The sequence below is a fragment of the Oncorhynchus mykiss genome, chromosome 28, assembly GCF_013265735.2.
Source record: "Oncorhynchus mykiss isolate Arlee chromosome 28, USDA_OmykA_1.1, whole genome shotgun sequence".
Lineage (NCBI taxonomy): Eukaryota > Metazoa > Chordata > Actinopteri > Salmoniformes > Salmonidae > Oncorhynchus > Oncorhynchus mykiss.
In genome coordinates, this window is record NC_048592.1 from 9,989,118 (window position 1) to 10,009,530 (window position 20,413).

Consider the following 20,413-nt stretch of genomic DNA (forward strand, 5'->3'; position numbering starts at 1 on the left):
TATATGATGTGTCACCACTGTTTGAAACCACATGATGTAATAGAGCTCTTGGCCCACACCACATTAATGTGTTTATTGGATATTCTGACATGTCTGCAGTGGCAGGGAAACAGACGGGAAAAGTCCGTGCTTGCACGCTTTTAAACTTAAAAAAAATCACAAAATCATCTCACTGCTCTTGCACACACTGAAATGTATATACACACGGCACAAACATTTTATGTATGAAAATAATTGTAAAGGAGACTGACCATTTACCTTCATTGTAATTATTCCGGTGATCACTTCTCCATCTGACCATGCACCATCAGTAACTGCACCCCCACCTCATCCATCTTCCACCTGTTGTCAAGGACACCGACCTCCACGTAGATCGCCTACAGTTTTCCTGAGGGGCGGAGTTCAAACCTAGTCAGAGATCAGATGGCGGAAGTGATGCTGCCATTATGGTTTTCACATGAAGCTTGGGGACCGTACAGTAGGCGTCCATCCAAGATAGCCGCCGAGTAGTTTTAGTTGCCCATTCATTTCTGAGGGAAGAGTTTAATTAATGTTGACAACATCGCTGTTAATTGAGCACAGAAACGGCTTGGTATTTTTCTAGGGGCGTTTTCACTTTCTGAAGGTAAGCGACTAGCATCGAGCTCCCATGTAATCCGAGGTTATCGAGCATTAATTGACTAAATAAATGCATAGTTGACATCGCCTTGGTAGGGTTTACCCTAAACATGTTGTAAAAGTAGATCGCCTAATGAACTGCATTTCTAGGCAATTGCTGCGGGGTGTTGTGGCTAGCAATGCTAGGTGAATTCATTCGATACATTGTATCAAGATAATATTTACGTCACGGCTGCCTGTATCTTGTAAGGTTTATGGTTGTACATGGTTGTTTCGTGTTTCACTTTTCATTGTAATTTATTAACAACCCCTGCACTTCAGGAGTATTATCTCTCTATTCAAATGACTGTACAGTAAATGTTAATGCTTTTACAGGTGCTCATGAATAACTTATTAGTTGTTTTACCTGCTTTGTTGTCCTACATGCACCGATAGTCAATGCATTTTCTTATTCAGGTTAGTATGTGTGGGTCTTTTTGTATGTCTGTTGAGCATCTCTAATTCTGCAACCTCCCTCTTTCTGTCCCACACAAACACATACACACAGGAGCCATGTCTCCGTCTGTGCGCCTGCAGGAGATGATCAGGGTGATCAGAGGAGCCCGTACACAGGGAGAGGAGCGTGGTGTGATCCAGAGGGAGTGTGCTGCAATCCGGGCGCAGTTCAGACAGGCTGACAATGGGACGCGCTCTCACAATCTGGCAAAGCTGCTGTATGTGCACATGCTGGGTTACCCTGCCCACTTCGGTCAGGTAATGAAAAGTGTCTCTTAAGATGTCTGTAGTGTTGGTATATTTACTATATTTGTATCCCAACAACTCCCCAACTCCCTCTCTGATCTCAGATGGAGTGTGTGCGTCTGATTGCCAGCCCTCGGTACAATGAGAAGCGTGTTGGGTACCTGGGTGCCATGATGCTTCTAGACGAGAAGCAGGATGCTAGCCTTCTCATCACTAACTCCATCAAGAAGTAAGGACAGTTTTATCAGCAATTTTACCATGAAATTGGAAGTATGAAAATTTGAAGTGATTACTGCATTGTTGGGTAAGAGCTAGCAAGAAAGGCATTTCACTGTACTTGTGAACGTGAAAACAAATCTTGAAACTTGTATAAGACAGACAGACATAACTACGACAATCAGAGAGACATGACTCTGAAAAAGTCAGACGGAACGAACTCTGAGACGGGCGGACGGAACGAACTCTGAGACGGGCGGACGGAACGAACGCTGAGACGGGCGGACGGAACGAACGCTGAGACGGGCGGACGGAACGAACGCTGAGACGGGCGGACGGAACGAACGCTGAGACGGGCGGACGGAACGAACGCTGAGACGGGCGGACGGAACGAACTCTGGGGCGGGCGGACGGGCGGAACGAACGCCGGGGCGCGGGGCGGGCGGAACGAACGCCGGGGCGGGCGGACGGGCGGAACGAACGGGGCGGGCGGAACGAACGCCGGGGCGGGCGGAACAAACGAACGCCGGGGCGTGCGGAACAAACGAACGCCGGGGCGGACGGGCGGAACGAACGAACGCCGGGGCGGACGGGCGGAGCGCTGAGACGGTCGGGCGGAGCGCTGAGACGGTCGGGCGGACGGGCGGAGCGCTGAGACGGACGGGCGGGGCGATGAGACGGTCGGGCGGAGCGATGAGACGGTCGGGCGGAGCGCTGAGACGGACGGGCGGAGCGCTGAGACGGACGGGCGGAGCGCTGAGACGGACGGGCGGAGCGCTGAGACGGACGGGCGGAGCGCTGAGACGGACGGGCGGAGCGCTGAGACGGTCGGGCGGAGCGCTGAGACGGTCGGGCGGAGCGCTGAGACGGTCGGGCGGAGCGCTGAGACGGTCGTGCGGACGGGCGGAGCGCTGAGACGGACGGGCGGAGCGCTGAGACGGTCGGGCGGAGCGCTGAGACGGTCGGACGGACGACGAGCGCTGAGACGGTCGGGCGGAGCGCTGAGACGGTCGGACGGACGACGAGCGCTGAGACGGTCGGACGGACGACGGAACGCTGAGACGGGCGGACGGAACGCTGAGACGGGCGGACGGAACGCTGACACGGGCGAACGGAACGCTGACACGGGCGGACGGAACGCTGAGACGGACGGACGGAACGCTAACATAGTCAGACAGACGACGGAACGCTGAGACAGATGGAACGCTGAGACAGACGGACGGAACGCTAACATAGTCAGACAGACGACGGAATGCTGAGACGGATGGAACGCTGAGACAGACGGGCGGAACGCTGAGACAGACGGACGGAACGCTGAGACAGACGGACGGAACGCTGAGACAGACGGACGAAACGCTAACATAGTCAGGCAGACGGACGGAACGCTTAGACAGACGGATGGAACGCTAACATAGTCAGACAGACGGACGGAACGCTGAGACGGACGGAACGCTGACACGGTCAGACAGACGGACGGAACGCTGACACGGTCAGACGGAAGGAACGCTAACACAGACGGACGGAACACTGACACAGACAGACGGACGGAACACTGACACAGACAGACGGACGGAACGCTGACACGGTCAGACAGACGGGCGGAACGCTGAGACAGACGGACGGAACTTTGAGACAGTCAGACAGACGACGGAACGCTGAGACGGACGGAACGCTGAGACGGACGGAACACTTAGACAGACGCTAACATAGTCAGGCAGACGGACGGAACACTGACACTGTCAGACAGACGGACGGAACGCTGACACTGTCAGACAGACGGACGGAACGCTGACACTGTCAGACAAACGGACGGAACGCTGACACTGTCAGACAGACGGACGGAACGCTGACACTGTCAGACAGACGGACGGAACCCTGACACTGTCAGACGGACGGACGGAACCCTGACACTGTCAGACGGACGGACGGAACCCTGACACTGTCAGACAGACGGACGGAACGCTGACACTGTCAGACAGACGGACGGAACGCTGACACTGTCAGACAGACGGACGGAACCCTGACACTGTCAGACAGACGGACGGAACGCTGACACTGTCAGACAGACGGACGGAACGCTGACACTGTCAGACAGACGGACGGAACGCTGACACTGTCAGACAGACGGACGGAACCCTGACACTGTCAGACAGACGGACGGAACGCTGACACTGTCAGACAGACGGACGGAACCCTGACACTGTCAGACAGACGGACGGAACGCTGACACTGTCAGACAGACGGACGGAACGCTGACACTGTCAGACAGACGGACGGAACGCTGACACTGTCAGACAGACGGACGGAACGCTGACACTGTCAGACAGACGGACGGAACGCTGACACTCAGACAGACGGACGGAACGCTGACACTGTCAGACAGACGGACGGAACGCTGACACTGTCAGACAGACGGACGGAACGCTGACACTGTCAGACAGACGGACGGAACGCTGACACTGTCAGACAGACGGACGGAACGCTGACACTGTCAGACAGACGGACGGAACGCTGACACTGTCAGACGGACGGAACGCTGACACTGTCAGACGGACGGAACGCTGACACTGTCAGACAGATGGACGGAACGCTGACACTGTCAGACAGATGGACGGAACGCTGACACTGTCAGACAGATGGACGGAACGCTGACACTGTCAGACAGACGGACGGAACGCTGACACGGTCAGACAGACGGACGGAACGCTGACACGGTTAGACAGACGGACGGAACGCTGACACGGTCAGACAGACGGACGGAACGCTGACACGGTCAGACAGACGGACGGAACGCTGACACGGTCAGACAGACGGACGGAACGCTGACACGGTCAGACAGACGGACGGAACGCTGACACGGTCAGACAGACGGACGGAACGCTGACACTGTCAGACAGACGGACGGAACGCTGACACGGTCAGACAGACGGACGGAACGCTGACACGGTCAGACAGACGGACGGAACGCTGACACTGTCAGACAGACGGACGGAACGCTGACACGGTCAGACAGACGGACGGAACGCTGACACGGTCAGACAGACGGACGGAATGCTGACACGGTCAGACAGACGGACGGAATGCTGACACGGTCAGACAGACGGACGGAATGCTGACACGGTCAGACAGACGGACGGAATGCTGACACAGACGGACAGACGGACGGAACGCTGAGACTGACGGACGGAACGTTGAGACAGTCGGATGGAACACTAACATTGTCAGACAGACGGACGGAATGCTGACACGGACAGACTTACGGACCGCTGAGACAGACGGACGGAATGCTGAGACATATGGACGGAACGCTAACATAGTCGGACAGACGGACGGAACGCTGACACAGTCACAGATGGACGGAACGCTTAGACAGACGGACGGAACGCTAACATAGTCAGACAGACGGACGGAACGCTGACACAGTCACGGATGGGCAGAACGCTGACACGTCGGAACGCTGACACGAACAGACAGACGGATGGAACGCTGACACGGTCAGACAGACGGACGGAACGCTGACACGGTCAGACAGACGGATGGAACGCTGACACGGTCAGACAGGCGGATGGAACGCTGACACGGTCAGACAGACGGACGGAACGCTGACACGGTCAGACAGACGGACGGAACGCTGACACGGTCAGACAGACGGACGGAACGCTGACACGGTCAGACAGACGGACGGAACGCTGACACGGTCAGACAGACGGACGGAACGCTGACACGGTCAGACAGACGGACGGAACGCTGACACTGTCAGACAGACGGACGGAACGCTGACACGGTCAGACAGACGGACGGAACGCTGACACGGTCAGACAGACGGACGGAACGCTGACACTGTCAGACAGACGGACGGAACGCTGACACGGTCAGACAGACGGACGGAACGCTGACACGGTCAGACAGACGGACGGAATGCTGACACGGTCAGACAGACGGACGGAATGCTGACACAGACGGACAGACGGACGGAACGCTGAGACTGACGGACGGAACGTTGAGACAGTCGGATGGAACACTAACATTGTCAGACAGACGGACGGAATGCTGACACGGACAGACTTACGGACCGCTGAGACAGACGGACGGAATGCTGAGACATATGGACGGAACGCTAACATAGTCGGACAGACGGACGGAACGCTGACACAGTCACAGATGGACGGAACGCTTAGACAGACGGACGGAACGCTAACATAGTCAGACAGACGGACGGAACGCTGACACAGTCACGGATGGGCAGAACGCTGACACGTCGGAACGCTGACACGAACAGACAGACGGACGGAACGCTGACACGGTCAGACAGACGGACGGAACGCTGACACGGTCAGACAGACGGATGGAACGCTGACACGGTCAGACAGACGGACGGAACGCTGACACGGTCAGACAGACGGATGGAACGCTGACACGGTCAGACAGACGGACGGAACGCTGACACTGTCAGACAGACGGATGGAACGCTGACACGGTCAGACAGACGGACGGAACGCTGACACAGTCACGGATGGGCAGAACGCTGACACGTCGGAACGCTGACACGAACAGACAGACGGACGGAACGCTGACACGGTCAGACAGACGGACGGAACGCTGACACGGTCAGACAGACGGATGGAACGCTGACACGGTCAGACAGACGGACGGAACGCTGACACGGTCAGACAGACGGACGGAACGCTGACACGGTCAGACAGACGGATGGAACGCTGACACGGTCAGACAGGCGGATGGAACGCTGACACGGTCAGACAGACGGATGGAACGCTGACACTGTCAGACAGACGGACGGAACGCTGACACAGTCACGGATGGGCAGAACGCTGACACGTCGGAACGCTGACACGAACAGACAGACGGACGGAACGCTGACACTGTCAGACAGACGGACGGAACGCTGACACTGTCAGACAGACGGACGGAACGCTGAGATGGTCGGACGGACGGAACGCTGAGACAGACGGACGGAACGCTGAGACAGTTGGACGAAATACTAACATAGACAGACGAACGGAATGCTGACACAGACGGCCGGAACGCTGAGACAGTCAGACAGCATTCTCATACAGTTCCATGATCATGTCTAGTCTGTGTACGATCAATGTTGCCATACATAAACATTGAACTAGTGGTCTAGTAACCTCTACCTGAGCACAAAGCAATTGATGAATTCTCATCAAACCCCCATCTCAGTGACCTGTCCCACAGCAGTCAGTATGTCCAGTCTCTGGCTCTGTGTACTCTGGGCTGTATGGGCTCAGCTGAGATGTGTCGAGACCTGGCCCCAGAGATCGACCGCCTCCTCAGAGCCTCTAACTCCTACATCAAAAAGAAGGTGAGCAGTCTCTGTAGACACACACACACACACAATGCCACTCCTTTCATCACGCCTTCATGGCTGACCTTGGTAATGCAGAAACCCAAACCAATCCATCTTGAGCACTACTGTAAAACACTACTGTAAAACACTGCATTACAGCACCACTGTAAAACACTACTGTAAAACACTTCTGTAAAGCACTACTGCAAAACACTACTGTAAAACACTGCATTACAGACTAAGGGAAACCGTCATGCAGACTGAACTGAGGGTGAGACGTAAAGTGATGCGCTGACATTGAAGGTTATTATTTGCTATGAAGCTGATCGCGATGACACTGACATTTCAGGCCGCTCTTTGTGCGGTGCACATAGTGAGGAAAGTACCAGAACTAGGAGAGCTGTTTACCCCTGCATCTCGATCCCTGCTCTCTGAAAAGAACCACGGTGAGTCTGTCGTCATTGTTTTGCTCTTCTTATATTACCGGCTGTTCACTGTCTGCTCCTTTCTGTCAATCTCCCTGTGCCTAACTGTTTCACAGTCTGTTACGTTTGAGTACAGTACGTAGTCTTGTATTTTGACAGATTAGCCATTACTATGTATGTTTTAGCTTAGTCAACAGTGTCCGTGTGGCAATTATTCCCCTCGTGGTTTGGTCTGATTGCAGGGGTGTTACATGGAGCTGTGGTTCTGATCACTGAGCTGTGTGAGCGCAACCCAGAAACACTAGAGCAGTTTCGCAAGGTAAAATGCACACACACACACTCACACAGCTCATCTCACCCCATTCCAGTACATCCACTCAACATGAGACATGAGACATTACATTTCAGCCCCTTGAAAAGTATAGATTTGGTTATAGGCTGTAACAAATGCCAAATCGATACTTGTGAAAAATGGTACACGGTTGCACATTCTCAGATGATGATCTGTCATTTTTACTCCGTGTGTGTGTGTGTGTTTGGTCTAGGCGGTGCCGGAGCTGGTCCAGATAATGAAAGGCCTGGTGATGTCTGGTTACTCTCCAGAACACAATGTGGCTGGTATCAGTGACCCCTTCCTACAGGTCAGTGTTTTAAATCGTTTATTTTACCAGGTGAATTGGAGTCACTTTTGTGACTGAACATACATACACTACAGGGACCAAATGTATGTATGTTCCAAAATCATGGGGATTAATATGGAGTTGGTCCCCTCTTTGCTGCTATAACAGCCTCCACTCTTCTAGGAAGGCTTTCCACTAGATGTTGGAACATTGCTGCTGGGACTTGCTTCCATTCAGCCATGAGCATTAGTGAGGTCAGTAACTGATGTTGGTCGATTAGGCCTGGCTCGCAGTCGGCTTTCCAATTCATCCCAAAGGTGTTCGATGGGGTTGAGGTCAGGGCTCTGTGCAGGCCAGTCAAGTTCTTCCACAGCCAATCTCAACAAACCATTTCTGGATGGACCTTGCTTTGTGCACAGGGACATTGTCATGTTGTTACAGGAAAGGGCCTTCCCCAAACTGTTGCCACAAATTTGGAAGCACAGAATCGTCTAGAATGTCATTGTATGCTGTAGTGTTATTATTTCCCTTCACTGGAACTAAGGGGCAGAGTCTGAAAAACTTCCCCAGGCCATTATTCCTCCTCCACCAAACTTTAGCACCATGTATTTGGGTAGGTAGATTTCTCCTGGCATCCACCAAACCCAGATTCGTCCATCGCACTGCCAGATGGTGAAGTGTGATTCATCACTCCCGAGAATGCGTTTCCACAGCTCCAGAGTCCAATGGCAGCGAGCTTTACACCACTCCAGCCGACACTTGGCATTGCTGCGCATGGTGCTCTTAGGATTGTGTGTGGCTGCTCGGCCATGGAAACCCATTTCATGAAGCTCCCGACAAACAGTTATTGTGCTGACATAGTTTCCAGAGGCAGTTTGGGACTCGGTAGGGAGTGTTGCAACCGAGGACAGATGGGTTTTACACGCTAGGCGCTTCAGCACTCGGCGGTCCCGTTCTGTGAGCTTGTGTGGCCTACCACTTTGCGGCTGAGCCGTTGTTGCTCCTATATGTTTCCACTTCACAATAACAGCACTTGACCTGGGCAGACAGTTGACGAACTGACTTGTTGGAAAGGTGTCATCCTATGACGCTGCCACGTTGAACGTCACTCAGCTCTTCAGTAAGGCCATTCTACTGCCAATGTTTGACTATTGGAGATTGCATGGCTGTGTGCTAGATTTTATTCACCTGTCAGCAACGGGTCAGGCTGAAATAGCCGAATCCACTGTTTGAAGTGGCGCCCACATACTTTTGCGTATATATATATATAGTGTATTTCTCTTTCTGTCTATCCATCACTAGGTGCGCATTCTTCGGTTGCTGAGGATCCTGGGTCGTAATAACGAAACAGCTAGTGATGCCGTGAATGACCTGCTGGCCCAGGTACAGTAATGAAACCGCACACAAGGATTCACACGGCAGGATTTTCACCAGTAAATAGTCTTGCAGGGTTGTTGTTGTTGAAATGATTCTATGTAAGCAATAAAGGCCCGGGGTGGTGTGGTATATCGCCAATATACCACGGCTAAGGGCTGCTCTTATGTACGACGCAACGCGGAGTGCCTAGACACAGCCCTCAGCCGTGGTATATTGGCCATATACCACAAACCCCAGAGGTGCCTTATTGCTATTATAAACTGGTCGCTAATGTAATTAGAGCAATAAAAAAATACATGTTTTGTCATACCTGTGGTATGCAATCTGATATCGCACCGTCTGTCAGCCAATCAGCATTCAGAGCTCAAACCTCCCAGTTTATGATTCGATATTTATATACTGCTTCTTTATACAGGTGGCCACGAACACAGACAGCAGTAAGACCGCAGGCAGTGCTGTGTTGTATGAAACCGTTCTCACTGTCATGGACATCAAATCGGAAAGTGGCTTGAGGGTAATGGAGTGATACCATCATCAAGTCAGTTGTTGTTTGTATGTGTTCACATCTTTTTGAATGTGCTACAGGTGGTAGAGGCCAATGTATCTAACATGGATGTACATCAGAGGCCGTATGTCTAGGTTGTGTTTTGTTGTGTGTGTGTGCGACAGGTCCTAGCTGTGAACATCCTGGGGCGATTTCTTCTGAACAACGATAGGAACATCCGGTTAGTGCCCTCCTTCCCTCTGTCTCTACCTTTTATCTCATCTGGTCCTGATTTGGTCCTTCTTCATGGTTTCTAAACCCATTGCTTAGAAGCTTATTGTTGCTTAGAAGCTTATTGTTGCCCGAGGCAGACAAACCTGTGCGTTCTAATGAATCTAAGCACAGTCAGTAATGTCTATTCCTGTGATTGTTGAGCTAGAGGCCTTACAGTGACAGACAGGGTTGTGGGGCTGTCTGTACGCTGTATGGGCTAACGATCACATATACATTTCCTTTTTATCTGTCTGTTCCTGTTGGGATTGTTCCCGTAGGGGCCTGTCTGGCCCAGCAGGTTATTCTGGTCTTGGTCCCAGGCTTAAAGCGCGTCCTCCCTGTGGCTGGTGGAACGCTGCTAGACTGGCTCAGAGCAGATGTGACCATTCTCTCCGCATGCAGAGTGATTGCAGATCGCTACACCAGATATACATTTCAAAGACCTTAAACTTAAGAGGAGAGCGGTCAGGCTCCCCATCCGGGAAGGCAGCACACAGCTAAAAATGTTTGCCGGAAGATGCGTGATTGAGGGAGACCTTGGAAATGATAGTTGCAGAAGGAAAGTTTGTTCCGTGACATGTGTCCATGCACCAGTTGTGTTGATGAACTATCACAGCCCTTCTACACATTCAGAAACACACACAAATGTAACGCGTCTTTCTCTTTCTATGTCTAAAACCTTTTTTGTTCGTGCACAGGTACATCTCAATGACTTCCCTACAGAAGATTGTTCAGACGGACCACAATGCAGTGCAGCGTCACAGAGGGACCATAGTGGACTGCCTGAAGGACCAGGATGCCTCTGTCAAACGGTACTGTGTTGATTTCTGAGCGTGCACTGCCAGTTAGCCATGCGACAATGGCCGGTGGCATATGGCTATAGAGAGTAACAGTATCTAGTTACCATCTTCTTTGTGTTTATCCCTCAGCCGGGCACTGGAGCTTTCTCTGGCCCTGGTGTCAGCCGTCAACATCCGCTCTCTGATGAAAGAGCTGCTCCTCTTCCTCTCCAGCTGTCCCCCAGAGCTCAGAGCACACACCACCTCGGGCATCTTCAACGCTGCCGAGAGGTACTGGGCTGGCCCCGTCACCTGTCTAGGGGGCTTTAAATGTCTCTGTGTATCTGGATGTCTCGTTTTGTATCTCTGTCTATGTGAATGTTTCCCTGTCCCTGTGTCAGGTTGTGGTACTGTGTTTCTGTCTTGCTCTTTGTGTCTGTATGTGTCTCACTGCCATCGGGCTGTTCTACCACTGAACACACACAGGCCTAGCCAGTAGCCTGCCCTCGCTGCGTGTCACTGTCTGTGTTTGTGTCTGAGCCGCAGCACTGAACACCACTGAGTCTCTTGTCTCCGTGTCTCTGTCAGGTATGCTCCCTCTCAGCGCTGGCACATTGACACCATCCTGCATGTCCTCACCACGGTAAATACTGGCACTCTACTGCACCACAATCACCTGGTGACTGCACAACTGGTTTTAACTACCGTACGACTTGTTTTAACTATGACCAGCTATTGTAAATAACCCCAAGATGTATCCCACTTATATCACCCGCTGTACGTCAAGCTGCCTGGGTGGCCACGCACACATTGCCACTTTTTGCCCTGTCTGGACTAGTCGAGACCTTTCCTGTGTTTGACAGTAGTACCGTCTCGTTTAGGCAGGGGGCGACGTGAGGGACGAGACGGTTCCCAACCTGATCCAGCTCATCACCACAGCGACAGAACTCCACTGCTACACGGTCCACAAGCTGTACAGAGCCCTGATTGCAGACATCTCAGTGGTATGGCTTTAGTGTGAATGTGTTTGTGTGCCACGCTCTGTCGAAATGGGATTTGTGTTATCAGTCCGGAAGACCTCAATGTCCTGGTTCACCTCTATTCTCAGCTGTGGAACTGTGCAACGTTGTTGGTTTGTGTGTGCAGCAATCCCTGGTACAGGTGGCATGCTGGTGTATTGGGGAGTATGGAGACCTGCTTCTGAGAGGCGAGTGTGAGGAGACAGAACCTGTTCAGGTACATGAGGGAGGATGCTGTGGTCGTTTAAACACCGGCATGGTTAATACCCATTGACGATACAATATTAACTGTCATAAAACCGAGACGGTTCTTGTTGTGTCCTCTGTCCTGCCATTAGGTGGCAGAGGATGACGTCCTGGACGCCTTGGAAACGGTTCTACAGTCGCATATGTCGTCGCCGGCAACCAGGGGCTTCGCTCTCACGGCGACAATGAAACTCAGCACGCGCATAACACACAACGTGGAGTAAGCATCATTATCTCGCACCCCTCAGAACACAGCTTCAACCGCTAGACAGCAGCCACTGAAAACTGCGCATGTCAGTTTTGCCCACTTGTCTTGGGACTTGTGACTCTCATTGCTGACGTAGGGAATACTAAAATAGCTCTTGTTTGCTGCTGCTTTTCCTCTCCTCGGCCCTGTCCGGCAGTCGCATTAGGAGCATTGTCAGCATCTACGGCAGCTGCATCGACGTGGAACTCCAGCAGAGGGCAGTGGAATACAACGCTCTGTTTAAGAAATACGACCACATGAGGTAGTCCTTATGCATATGCATACAGTGTATTGTCAGTGATAGCCAATGATGTATACATATATTGTTATGTCTATGAATACAACGCTGAGGGGAAATGGCAGGTGACTCAATTATGGTCTTCGTCATGGTAGCCACTTTTGCTTTGCCCATTACACTGCTAAGAGAGCTCTGTGTTCGCAGGGCTGCCGTTCTGGAGAGAATGCCAGTGATTGACAAGAGCTCACCGGGACATACCAATGGAGAATCAGCAGGGGGGTCTATCAAAGAGATGGAGCCAACCAAACGGACACAGGAAGTAGTATTACCCCAGGAACCTGCTAACCAGGTAAGGGATGAAAATGACTGCAATAAACTTTGGTAGTTCAGCTATCTGGATATGAAGTATAGACTTGACGTATAGTGTCCTTTCTCAAGCTAAACCTCTCAAAAGTAACTCAATTTGGAAATATTTCCCTCATTTTCCCTTGTCAAGGTGTGTGATCTGTTGGACCTGCTAGGTGGTTCTGGGGAGCCTCCCCAGCCCAGCCCCGCCCTGTCCACCACAATGCTAGGCCCTGTTAGCAGCACGGCTGGGGGAGACTTACTGGACCTGCTGGGAGGCCTGGACGTCACACCTGGTGAGACACGGAGCTGCTGAGTGAGAGTGAACGAGAAACGGAACGAGAAACGGCTTTTCAGAGAGATGGACAAAGCCATCAGAAATACATTATGAAGATGTACTTGAATGAACACATGCGAAAGATGCACCACATCTTCATAATGTATTTAGTGATGGTCTGTTTTGTGGTGCTGAATTTCATGGGCCCCCAGTGTGACCGATGTTTCTTTGTGTTTCCATAGTGCCACCTAGTGTTATAGTGTATGAGAAGAACGGCGTGACACTGAAACTACAGACTGACAGACAGACAGACACGGGCATGACCATTACCCTCACTGCCACCAACTCTACTGACAGGGAGATCACCAGCCTCACCCTGCAAGCAGCAGTACCCAAGGTCTGTCCGTCTGTCTTTGGGTCCGCCTGTCAGGCTACCTTACTTACCTTATTTGGTATTCCAAACTTGTACGTTATGAGTAGGCCCCTCTAGACCATGTGACCAGACCAGGAAAAACCCAGGGCCCAAATTATAGGCTATTCATGACCTTTGTCTCTCTCTCCCATCCGCCTCAGAGTGTCCAGTTACAGATGAAGGCTCCGAGTGGTGACGTCATCCCCGCACACGGCTTAGGTCAGGTGACCCAGACTGTGCTCCTCAACAACCCCAACAAGGTGGGTCTTCGTTCAGTCAGTCCGTGGTTGCCACACTCACAATGAGCTAAACATTCACTTTCTTCCCAACCAGGTGAGTCTGAAAATGAGGGTGCGCGTGTGCTACACCAGCCAGGACTTTGTCTGCCAGGACACGGTGCAGATCGACTCATTTCCCAGCCCCGCCTGGTAATGACCGCTGAAATCAACCTGTCCATCAACACTCACATCAGACCATGGAAGGATCGACAACCGACCAGGCCCAGGAGTGGGGATCCATTCTACCTGACAGCTGCCTGTCAATCAACTATTCTACAGTACAACCTGATGTTTTTCCAAATGACTCTTCTTTATTTTTCTAAATGGCTGACCCTCAAGAACTGTGGAAAATGTCCCCCTACAGTTGGCAGGGATTTATGTAGATAAACTCTTGATACTGTCACCCTAAAAGCCATTGTCACCATGACCTTTTCAGCTTCTGATTGGACTACTGGTATTACATTTCCCATAGCATAACCAACAGTATTAATGGCACTATCTTTGGTGTGTATTTGGTGTCACATCAACCAACAATAGTAATATGCAGCTGTCTGCCTGGCCCCGTGGGACTTGTCCAATCAGAAGATACATCTATCCTGAGAACTGTGCAACCAAGACTGTCCCCCTGAAAGGCGTCTGTCGGGATAGTCGTTTAAGAGAGTCCCTTGAAGTCTTGACCCGTGCAACCGCGACAACTTTTCTTTCACTCCAGGACTACTTTACCTACCTACTGTTGTGGCTCACTGTTACAGTTCCCTCTCGTCAATCTGAGCCGTGTGATTAGCATCCACTAACACTACGCCTTATCCATACTTAACGGTACATGCCTTCCATTGGTGTACTCTCCTCCTCCCTACCTCTATTTACCAACTGCTCCTCTCTTCCCCTGTGCCTGTCACTCAGAACCCCTTTTGGAGCTGAGGTATTATCACCTATGTGTATATAGACTTTATTTTGAGGTGGGAGTTGCTGTTTTATCTGTGAACGACGTGTAGTACCGGGAAAGAGAATTCAGTTTGTGTGCATTGCCTTTGACATTTGTAATTAAAAGGTTATCAAATTGAATTGTGAATGCATTATGTTCAGAGTTCATAACTGCCTATATGGAAAGTTGTTTTTACACAAGCCACTGCTAAATTACACACCCGTGCAATAGCAGCCATGCATGTACTTCAAAAGGAAAACAGTACATTTCACCTTTTATTCACAAGCCAAAAAAAACTCAGTGTCCCACTTGCTTAAATTCCAACAGTGGTTACAAAAACAGAGGAATTACAGCAGTCCACATTGCTGCTCTGTGTTGCAACATGGTGTGACGATGACAAACTCTGCCCACTGCCCACTAGGAGATGAGGTGTATGCTGGAACAGTGGCAGACTAGCCCCCCTCTTAGCGCCAGGACCAGATGCAGCACTGAGCCTCCCTGGATCTTGTAGTCTGCAGCTGTCTTCTCATCGTTCCTGAGAGGGATGGGTTTAAGTCAGAGCAGATAAAACAAGTGTTGCATCCAAGATGTAATGCTGCCACTTGATTAACACTAGAACCACCCTAAACCAACTGTTTGATATTGTAAATAAAATAAATCAGCCCGCCCATAGCTATGTCCTGCTCCTTCCCTGACATTTTCCTGTTGTATTTTACATTACTCATTTGTCCATTTTTTTTAAATCACAAACATACATTTCTTTTCACACGTATTCCCAACTTAACCTGCCAAGACAATGCTCTGTAAGACGTTGGTACCCAGCCAGGTGCTGATGCGTGTCACTCTCCTGACTAAATTAACAATGAATGGACAATAATTGTGCACTTTCACAACTGAATTTAAATTGACCGTGCTCCTTGCGGGTATATCATTCTTTCACATTTTACTTTATAAAAAGAAGCTGTTACAGTACTGATTTATTTACTAGAACGGAAAACATGCTACTTGTTGCAGTAGGTCCTTAGAATAATGCCAAACATACCCTTGAATATCCAAGTTGTTGAGCCAAGGGACTCAAACGATGCCAGCCCACTGAATGAATGGGCGATAATTGCACAGTCCTTCACAATCGAATTTAAAATAGGCCTAACTAAATGATGAGGGTGAACAGGTTGATTTAATTTAGAACAACAGTATAATGATGAGTTTGTGTTATGCCTATTTAATCAGTGTTGGCTCATGTTAATAATTTGACCGTGCTTTGCTGGTTGATACGGGACTGTTTTATTTACTATAACTATTATTAAATCATATTTATTGTAACGGCAACTAAAACATGCTACGCGTTGCATTAGGCCTTTCGAATAATGCAAAACACATCCTTGACTTTATCCAAGATGATGAGCGAGGGGAAAGAAAGAAACGATGCCAGTCAGCCTACGCAGCCGGCCCATCGAAACTACACCTAAAACTATACCGAAACTAATTTCACACAGCCTATAGACAAGATTAAATTGACAGTCTGAGTGACAATATTATCAGTTGTCGAATTGCACACGAAGAGACGGGCACATTTTGTAATTGACAGATGCAGGGAAAGAAGCATTACTTCATCAAATCATCACATGCAGGTAAAACGTTTTGATTGCTATATAGTATCAGAAAGATCATATTGTGCAGTTTCTATGACACTCACGTTTGTCAAATAACTCAAAATTCAAGAGGTGCAGCTCTATTTCCAAATTTCACTTTTTAAAAGAATATCTGCTGCCCATGCACTCAGCACATGGCCACTCGGAGGCAGCATTTCTCTGGCTACTAAGACAAGATGAGTAACATAATAAAACTTAAAATATGGTATTCTGTTTAAGTTTAAATACATTTTCTTATTTCCACAATGTTTCTGTAGACCTGCCAAAACTAAATTATAAAGGGACTTATTTGTGATGGACTTGAACTAGTGTTTTTAGTTTGGACAAACTAATGAAAATGCTATTATGGTCTTTGAAATAATTGTTTAGTATTCTAATGTTAGCTAAGACCTTTATAAACACAACCAAATGATTATTCTTCAGATTGCATATACTACATGTATTTATTAGACTGTTATAATGCTGATGGGTCATTGGCTGGATATGTCGAAAATTGGCTTTAGGCTTACGTTTTTCACGAGGACGTCGTAGAATAATTTAAAACATATCCACGACTAACAAATAACTATTGACGTTATATTTATACATGGATATTGAGGCTATGATTAAGAAGTTGGAGCTCTTCTCTGTCTGCATCAACAAGGACAACACACAGGTCTTTCCATCATTGTATGATTTTTGTGTGTGCAAATGAACTCAAGCTTACGGACAATGTCAAATGTGATATAGCAAAGCACCGGAGTGAGTTGGGTGCCCAATTACGCAGGTACTTTCCCAAAACGGATGACACAAACAACTGGATTCGTTATCCCGTTCATCCCCTGCCTCCAGTCCACTTACTGACATCTGAACAAGAGAGCCTTGTCGAAATTGCAACAAGCGGTTCTGTGGAAATTAAATATAATCAGAAGCCACTCCCAGATTTCTGGATTGGGCTGCGCTCAGAGTATCCTGCCTTGGCAATCACCCTGTTCAGACACTGATGCCCTTTGCAACCACGTACCTATGTGAGAGTGGATTCTCGGCCCTCACTAGCATGAAAACTAAATACAGGCACAGACTGTGTGTGGAAAATTATTTAAAACAGACTTTCTCCAATACAATCCAACATTGCAGAGTTATGTGCATCCTTTCAAGCACACCCTTCTCATTAACCTGTGGTGAGTTATTCACAATTTTCAATGAACAAAAGGTTTTATATGTAAGATGGTTAAATAAAGAGCTAAGTTATTTATTATTATTATTTGTGCCATGGTCCTATAAGAGCTCTTTGTCACTTCCCACAAGCCTGGTTGTGACAAAAACTCACACTCATTCTTATGTTTAATAAATGTATCGTATAGTGTGTGTGTGTGTGGCAGGCTTACAATGATGGAAAAAAAAACCTGACCCTGGTGCTAGAGGGGGTACGCAGCTGGAGGTTGAATGTTTGAAGGGGTACGGGACTATCAAAAGTTTGGGAACAACTGCTCTACTTATAGGCAGAAAGGCCAGGCGCTTCTGGTGTTAAAGGGAGCAGATGTTTCATGACAAGATTGTGATGGAAGGGTTTATCACTTACATCTGTTTTCCACTGTAGATTAGTCTTTGTTGTTGAGGTGGAATCCCCTCTTTCTCCTCCACCCTTTCTTTAATTCTCTCCACCTTCATACGTGTACAAGAGAGGATATACGCACATCATTACTGGACATGACTCTCCAATGTATTACTGACATGAGCAACTTGATCTTTATATTACACATAGAAATAAAATGCATTAGATTAAAATCAACCTTCAGAGTAATGATGTTTCATACCTTGTCTGTGGGCTCAATGTCGATCTCTATTTCTTTGCCAGTGAGAGTCTGAAACAGAAAAAGTACGTTAACTAGCTAACTAACGTTATGTTAGGCAGCTAGCTAGTTAGCTAACATGGCTGTTGTTACAACATTGTAGCTATACGGGGATGACGGTTCAAAACCTGTAATGTCCACTATATAACTAGTGCTGTTCAGATCAATACCTTTCCCAAATATATGTATAAATAACATGTAAATTACGTCTAATATTACAATCCAACTAACGTCAGCTCGACGATGGTGAAATACGACCATACAGTCTGTAAACTAGAGGGCATGGCCACAAATTAAATGGCTGGTCTTACCTTAACCTTGATCAGCATTTTTACTTTAAATACGTTTTCAATCAATTTAAGATTAAATATCTAATCCACAAGTATAGTGTTGTGGTATTGTTGTCAAACTGAGCAAACCTTCTGATTAAACTTTACTTCCTGTGTAAGTCACTGTTTTGTCCGTTGTCCATCTACCGTATTTTGTGAGACATAGGTTCCCGCTTTGCAAATAATTACTTTATGGGAAAATACTGTATGTGACTGTTATAAAGTTTACTTTAAAAAACGTTGTGCATGGGGGCATTGTCATGTTGTTACAGGAAAGGGCCTTCCCCCAAACTATTGCCACAAAGTTGGAAGCACAGAATTGTCTAGAATGTATGCTGTAGCGTTAAGATTTCCCTTCACTGGAACTAAGGGGCCTAGCCCAATTGCTGTGAACTTTACAGCACTGGCATTGCGCATGGTGATCTTAGGCTTGTGTGTGGCTGCTCGGCCTTGGAAACCCATTTCATGGAGCTCCCGACTAACCTTTCTTGTGCTGACGTTACTTCCAGAGGCAGTTTGGAACTCGGAAGTGAGTGTTGCAACCGAGGACAGAGGCCCTCCCTCCACCAAGCAGGCAAACATTTTTTGTGGCCCCATCTTGATGGTGGAGAGAAATATTTACGTTTTAAAGGGAATTTGCAATTCTACTAATTTTGCCATGGGGCAGAGAGATAATTTTGCAGTTTTATAACAAATTTCAAGCAATTCTACTCGTTTTGACATGGGGCAGGGAGAAACGTTTTCAGTTTTAAAGCACATTTCTGCAGTTCTACACAGTTTGCCATGCGGCGGAGAGAACATTTAGAAATTCTATAACAAATTTCATGCAATTCTCCTAATTTTGCCATAGGGTGGAGAGAAATTTTTGCAGTTTTAAAAAATGTTTTCATGCAGTGCTACACTTTTTGCCATTGGGTGTAGAGTAATTATTGCAGTTTTAAAGGGCAATTCCACCACTTTTCAACCTCATATTCATCATCTTCCGCACCAAACCAGCGTCTACATACGTAAAAACATTGCATTTCTATCAAATCAAATCAAATGTATTTATAAAGCCCTTCTTACATCAGCTAATATCTCAAAGTGCTGTACAGAAACCCAGCCTAAAACCCCAAACAGCAAGCAATGCAGGTGTAGAAGTACGGTGGCTAGGAAAAGCTCCCTAGAAAGGCCAAAACCTAGGAAGAAACCTAGAGAGGAACCAGGCTATGTGGGTTGGCCAGTCCTCTTCTAGCTGTGGCGGGTGGAGATTATAACAGAACATGGCCAAGATGTTCAAATGTTCATAGATGACCAAAAGGGTCAAATAATAATAATCACAGTAGTTGTCGAGGGTGCAACAGGTCATCACCTCAGGAGTAAATGTCAGCTGGCTTTTCATAGCCGATCATTCAGAGTATCTCTACCGCTCCTGCTGTCTCTAGAGAGTTGAAAACAGCAGGTCTGGGACAGATAGCAAGTCCGGTGAACATGTCAGGGTTCCATAGCCGCAGGCAGAACAGTTGAAACTGGAGCAGCACCACAGCCAGGTGGACTGGGGACAGCAAGGAGTCAGGTAGTCCCGAGGCATGGTCCTAGGGTTCAGGTCCTCCGAGAGAAAGAAAGAAAGAAAGAGAGAGAGAAAGAGATAGAATTAGAGAGAGCATACTTAAATACACACAGGACACGATAAGACAGGAGAAATACTCCAGATATAATAGACTGACCCCAGCCCCCTGACACATAAACTACTGCAGCATAAATACTGGAGGCTG

General features: G+C 48.7%; 2 protein-coding genes across 2 annotated transcripts; one reads left to right on the forward strand and one right to left on the reverse strand.

Annotated features, from left to right (window-relative positions):
- Positions 1-395: 395 nt before the first annotated feature.
- Positions 396-14,986, forward strand: ap1g2 (adaptor related protein complex 1 subunit gamma 2). Its single transcript, XM_021589011.2, has 22 exons — positions 396-625; positions 1,166-1,371; positions 1,464-1,588; positions 6,775-6,916; positions 7,251-7,347; positions 7,569-7,645; positions 7,872-7,967; positions 9,249-9,329; positions 9,739-9,837; positions 9,993-10,048; positions 10,779-10,892; positions 11,010-11,150; positions 11,448-11,502; positions 11,741-11,863; positions 12,006-12,095; positions 12,217-12,344; positions 12,529-12,633; positions 12,814-12,958; positions 13,106-13,250; positions 13,474-13,628; positions 13,805-13,903; positions 13,977-14,986. Exons 2-22 carry the CDS (start codon positions 1,171-1,173, stop codon positions 14,073-14,075), a joined length of 2,373 nt encoding a protein of 790 aa, XP_021444686.2. The 5' UTR covers positions 396-625; positions 1,166-1,170; the 3' UTR covers positions 14,076-14,986.
- Positions 14,987-15,108: 122 nt separating this feature from the next.
- On the reverse strand, positions 15,109-18,812 carry LOC110508476 (NEDD8). Its single transcript, XM_021589014.2, has 4 exons — positions 18,642-18,812; positions 18,295-18,342; positions 18,060-18,142; positions 15,109-15,381 (listed from the first exon to the last, which is right to left on the reverse strand). Exons 1-4 carry the CDS (start codon positions 18,657-18,659, stop codon positions 15,264-15,266), a joined length of 267 nt encoding a protein of 88 aa, XP_021444689.1. The 5' UTR covers positions 18,660-18,812; the 3' UTR covers positions 15,109-15,263.
- Between the last annotated feature and the right edge of the window lie 1,601 nt (positions 18,813-20,413).

Coding starts and splice junctions, on each gene's coding strand:
- ap1g2 (XM_021589011.2), top strand. CDS start 1,171: ATGTCTCCGTCTGTGCGCCTGCAGGAGATGATCAGGGTGATCAGAGGA. Junction 6,917..7,250: donor ACTCCTACATCAAAAAGAAG/GTGAGCAGTCTC, acceptor CTGACATTTCAG/GCCGCTCTTTGTGCGGTGCA. Junction 7,348..7,568: donor GCTCTCTGAAAAGAACCACG/GTGAGTCTGTCG, acceptor GTCTGATTGCAG/GGGTGTTACATGGAGCTGTG.
- LOC110508476 (XM_021589014.2), bottom strand. Junction 18,143..18,294: donor ACATTGAGCCCACAGACAAG/GTATGAAACATC, acceptor ACACGTATGAAG/GTGGAGAGAATTAAAGAAAG. Junction 15,382..18,059: donor ATCTACAGTGGAAAACAGAT/GTAAGTGATAAA, acceptor CATCCCTCTCAG/GAACGATGAGAAGACAGCTG.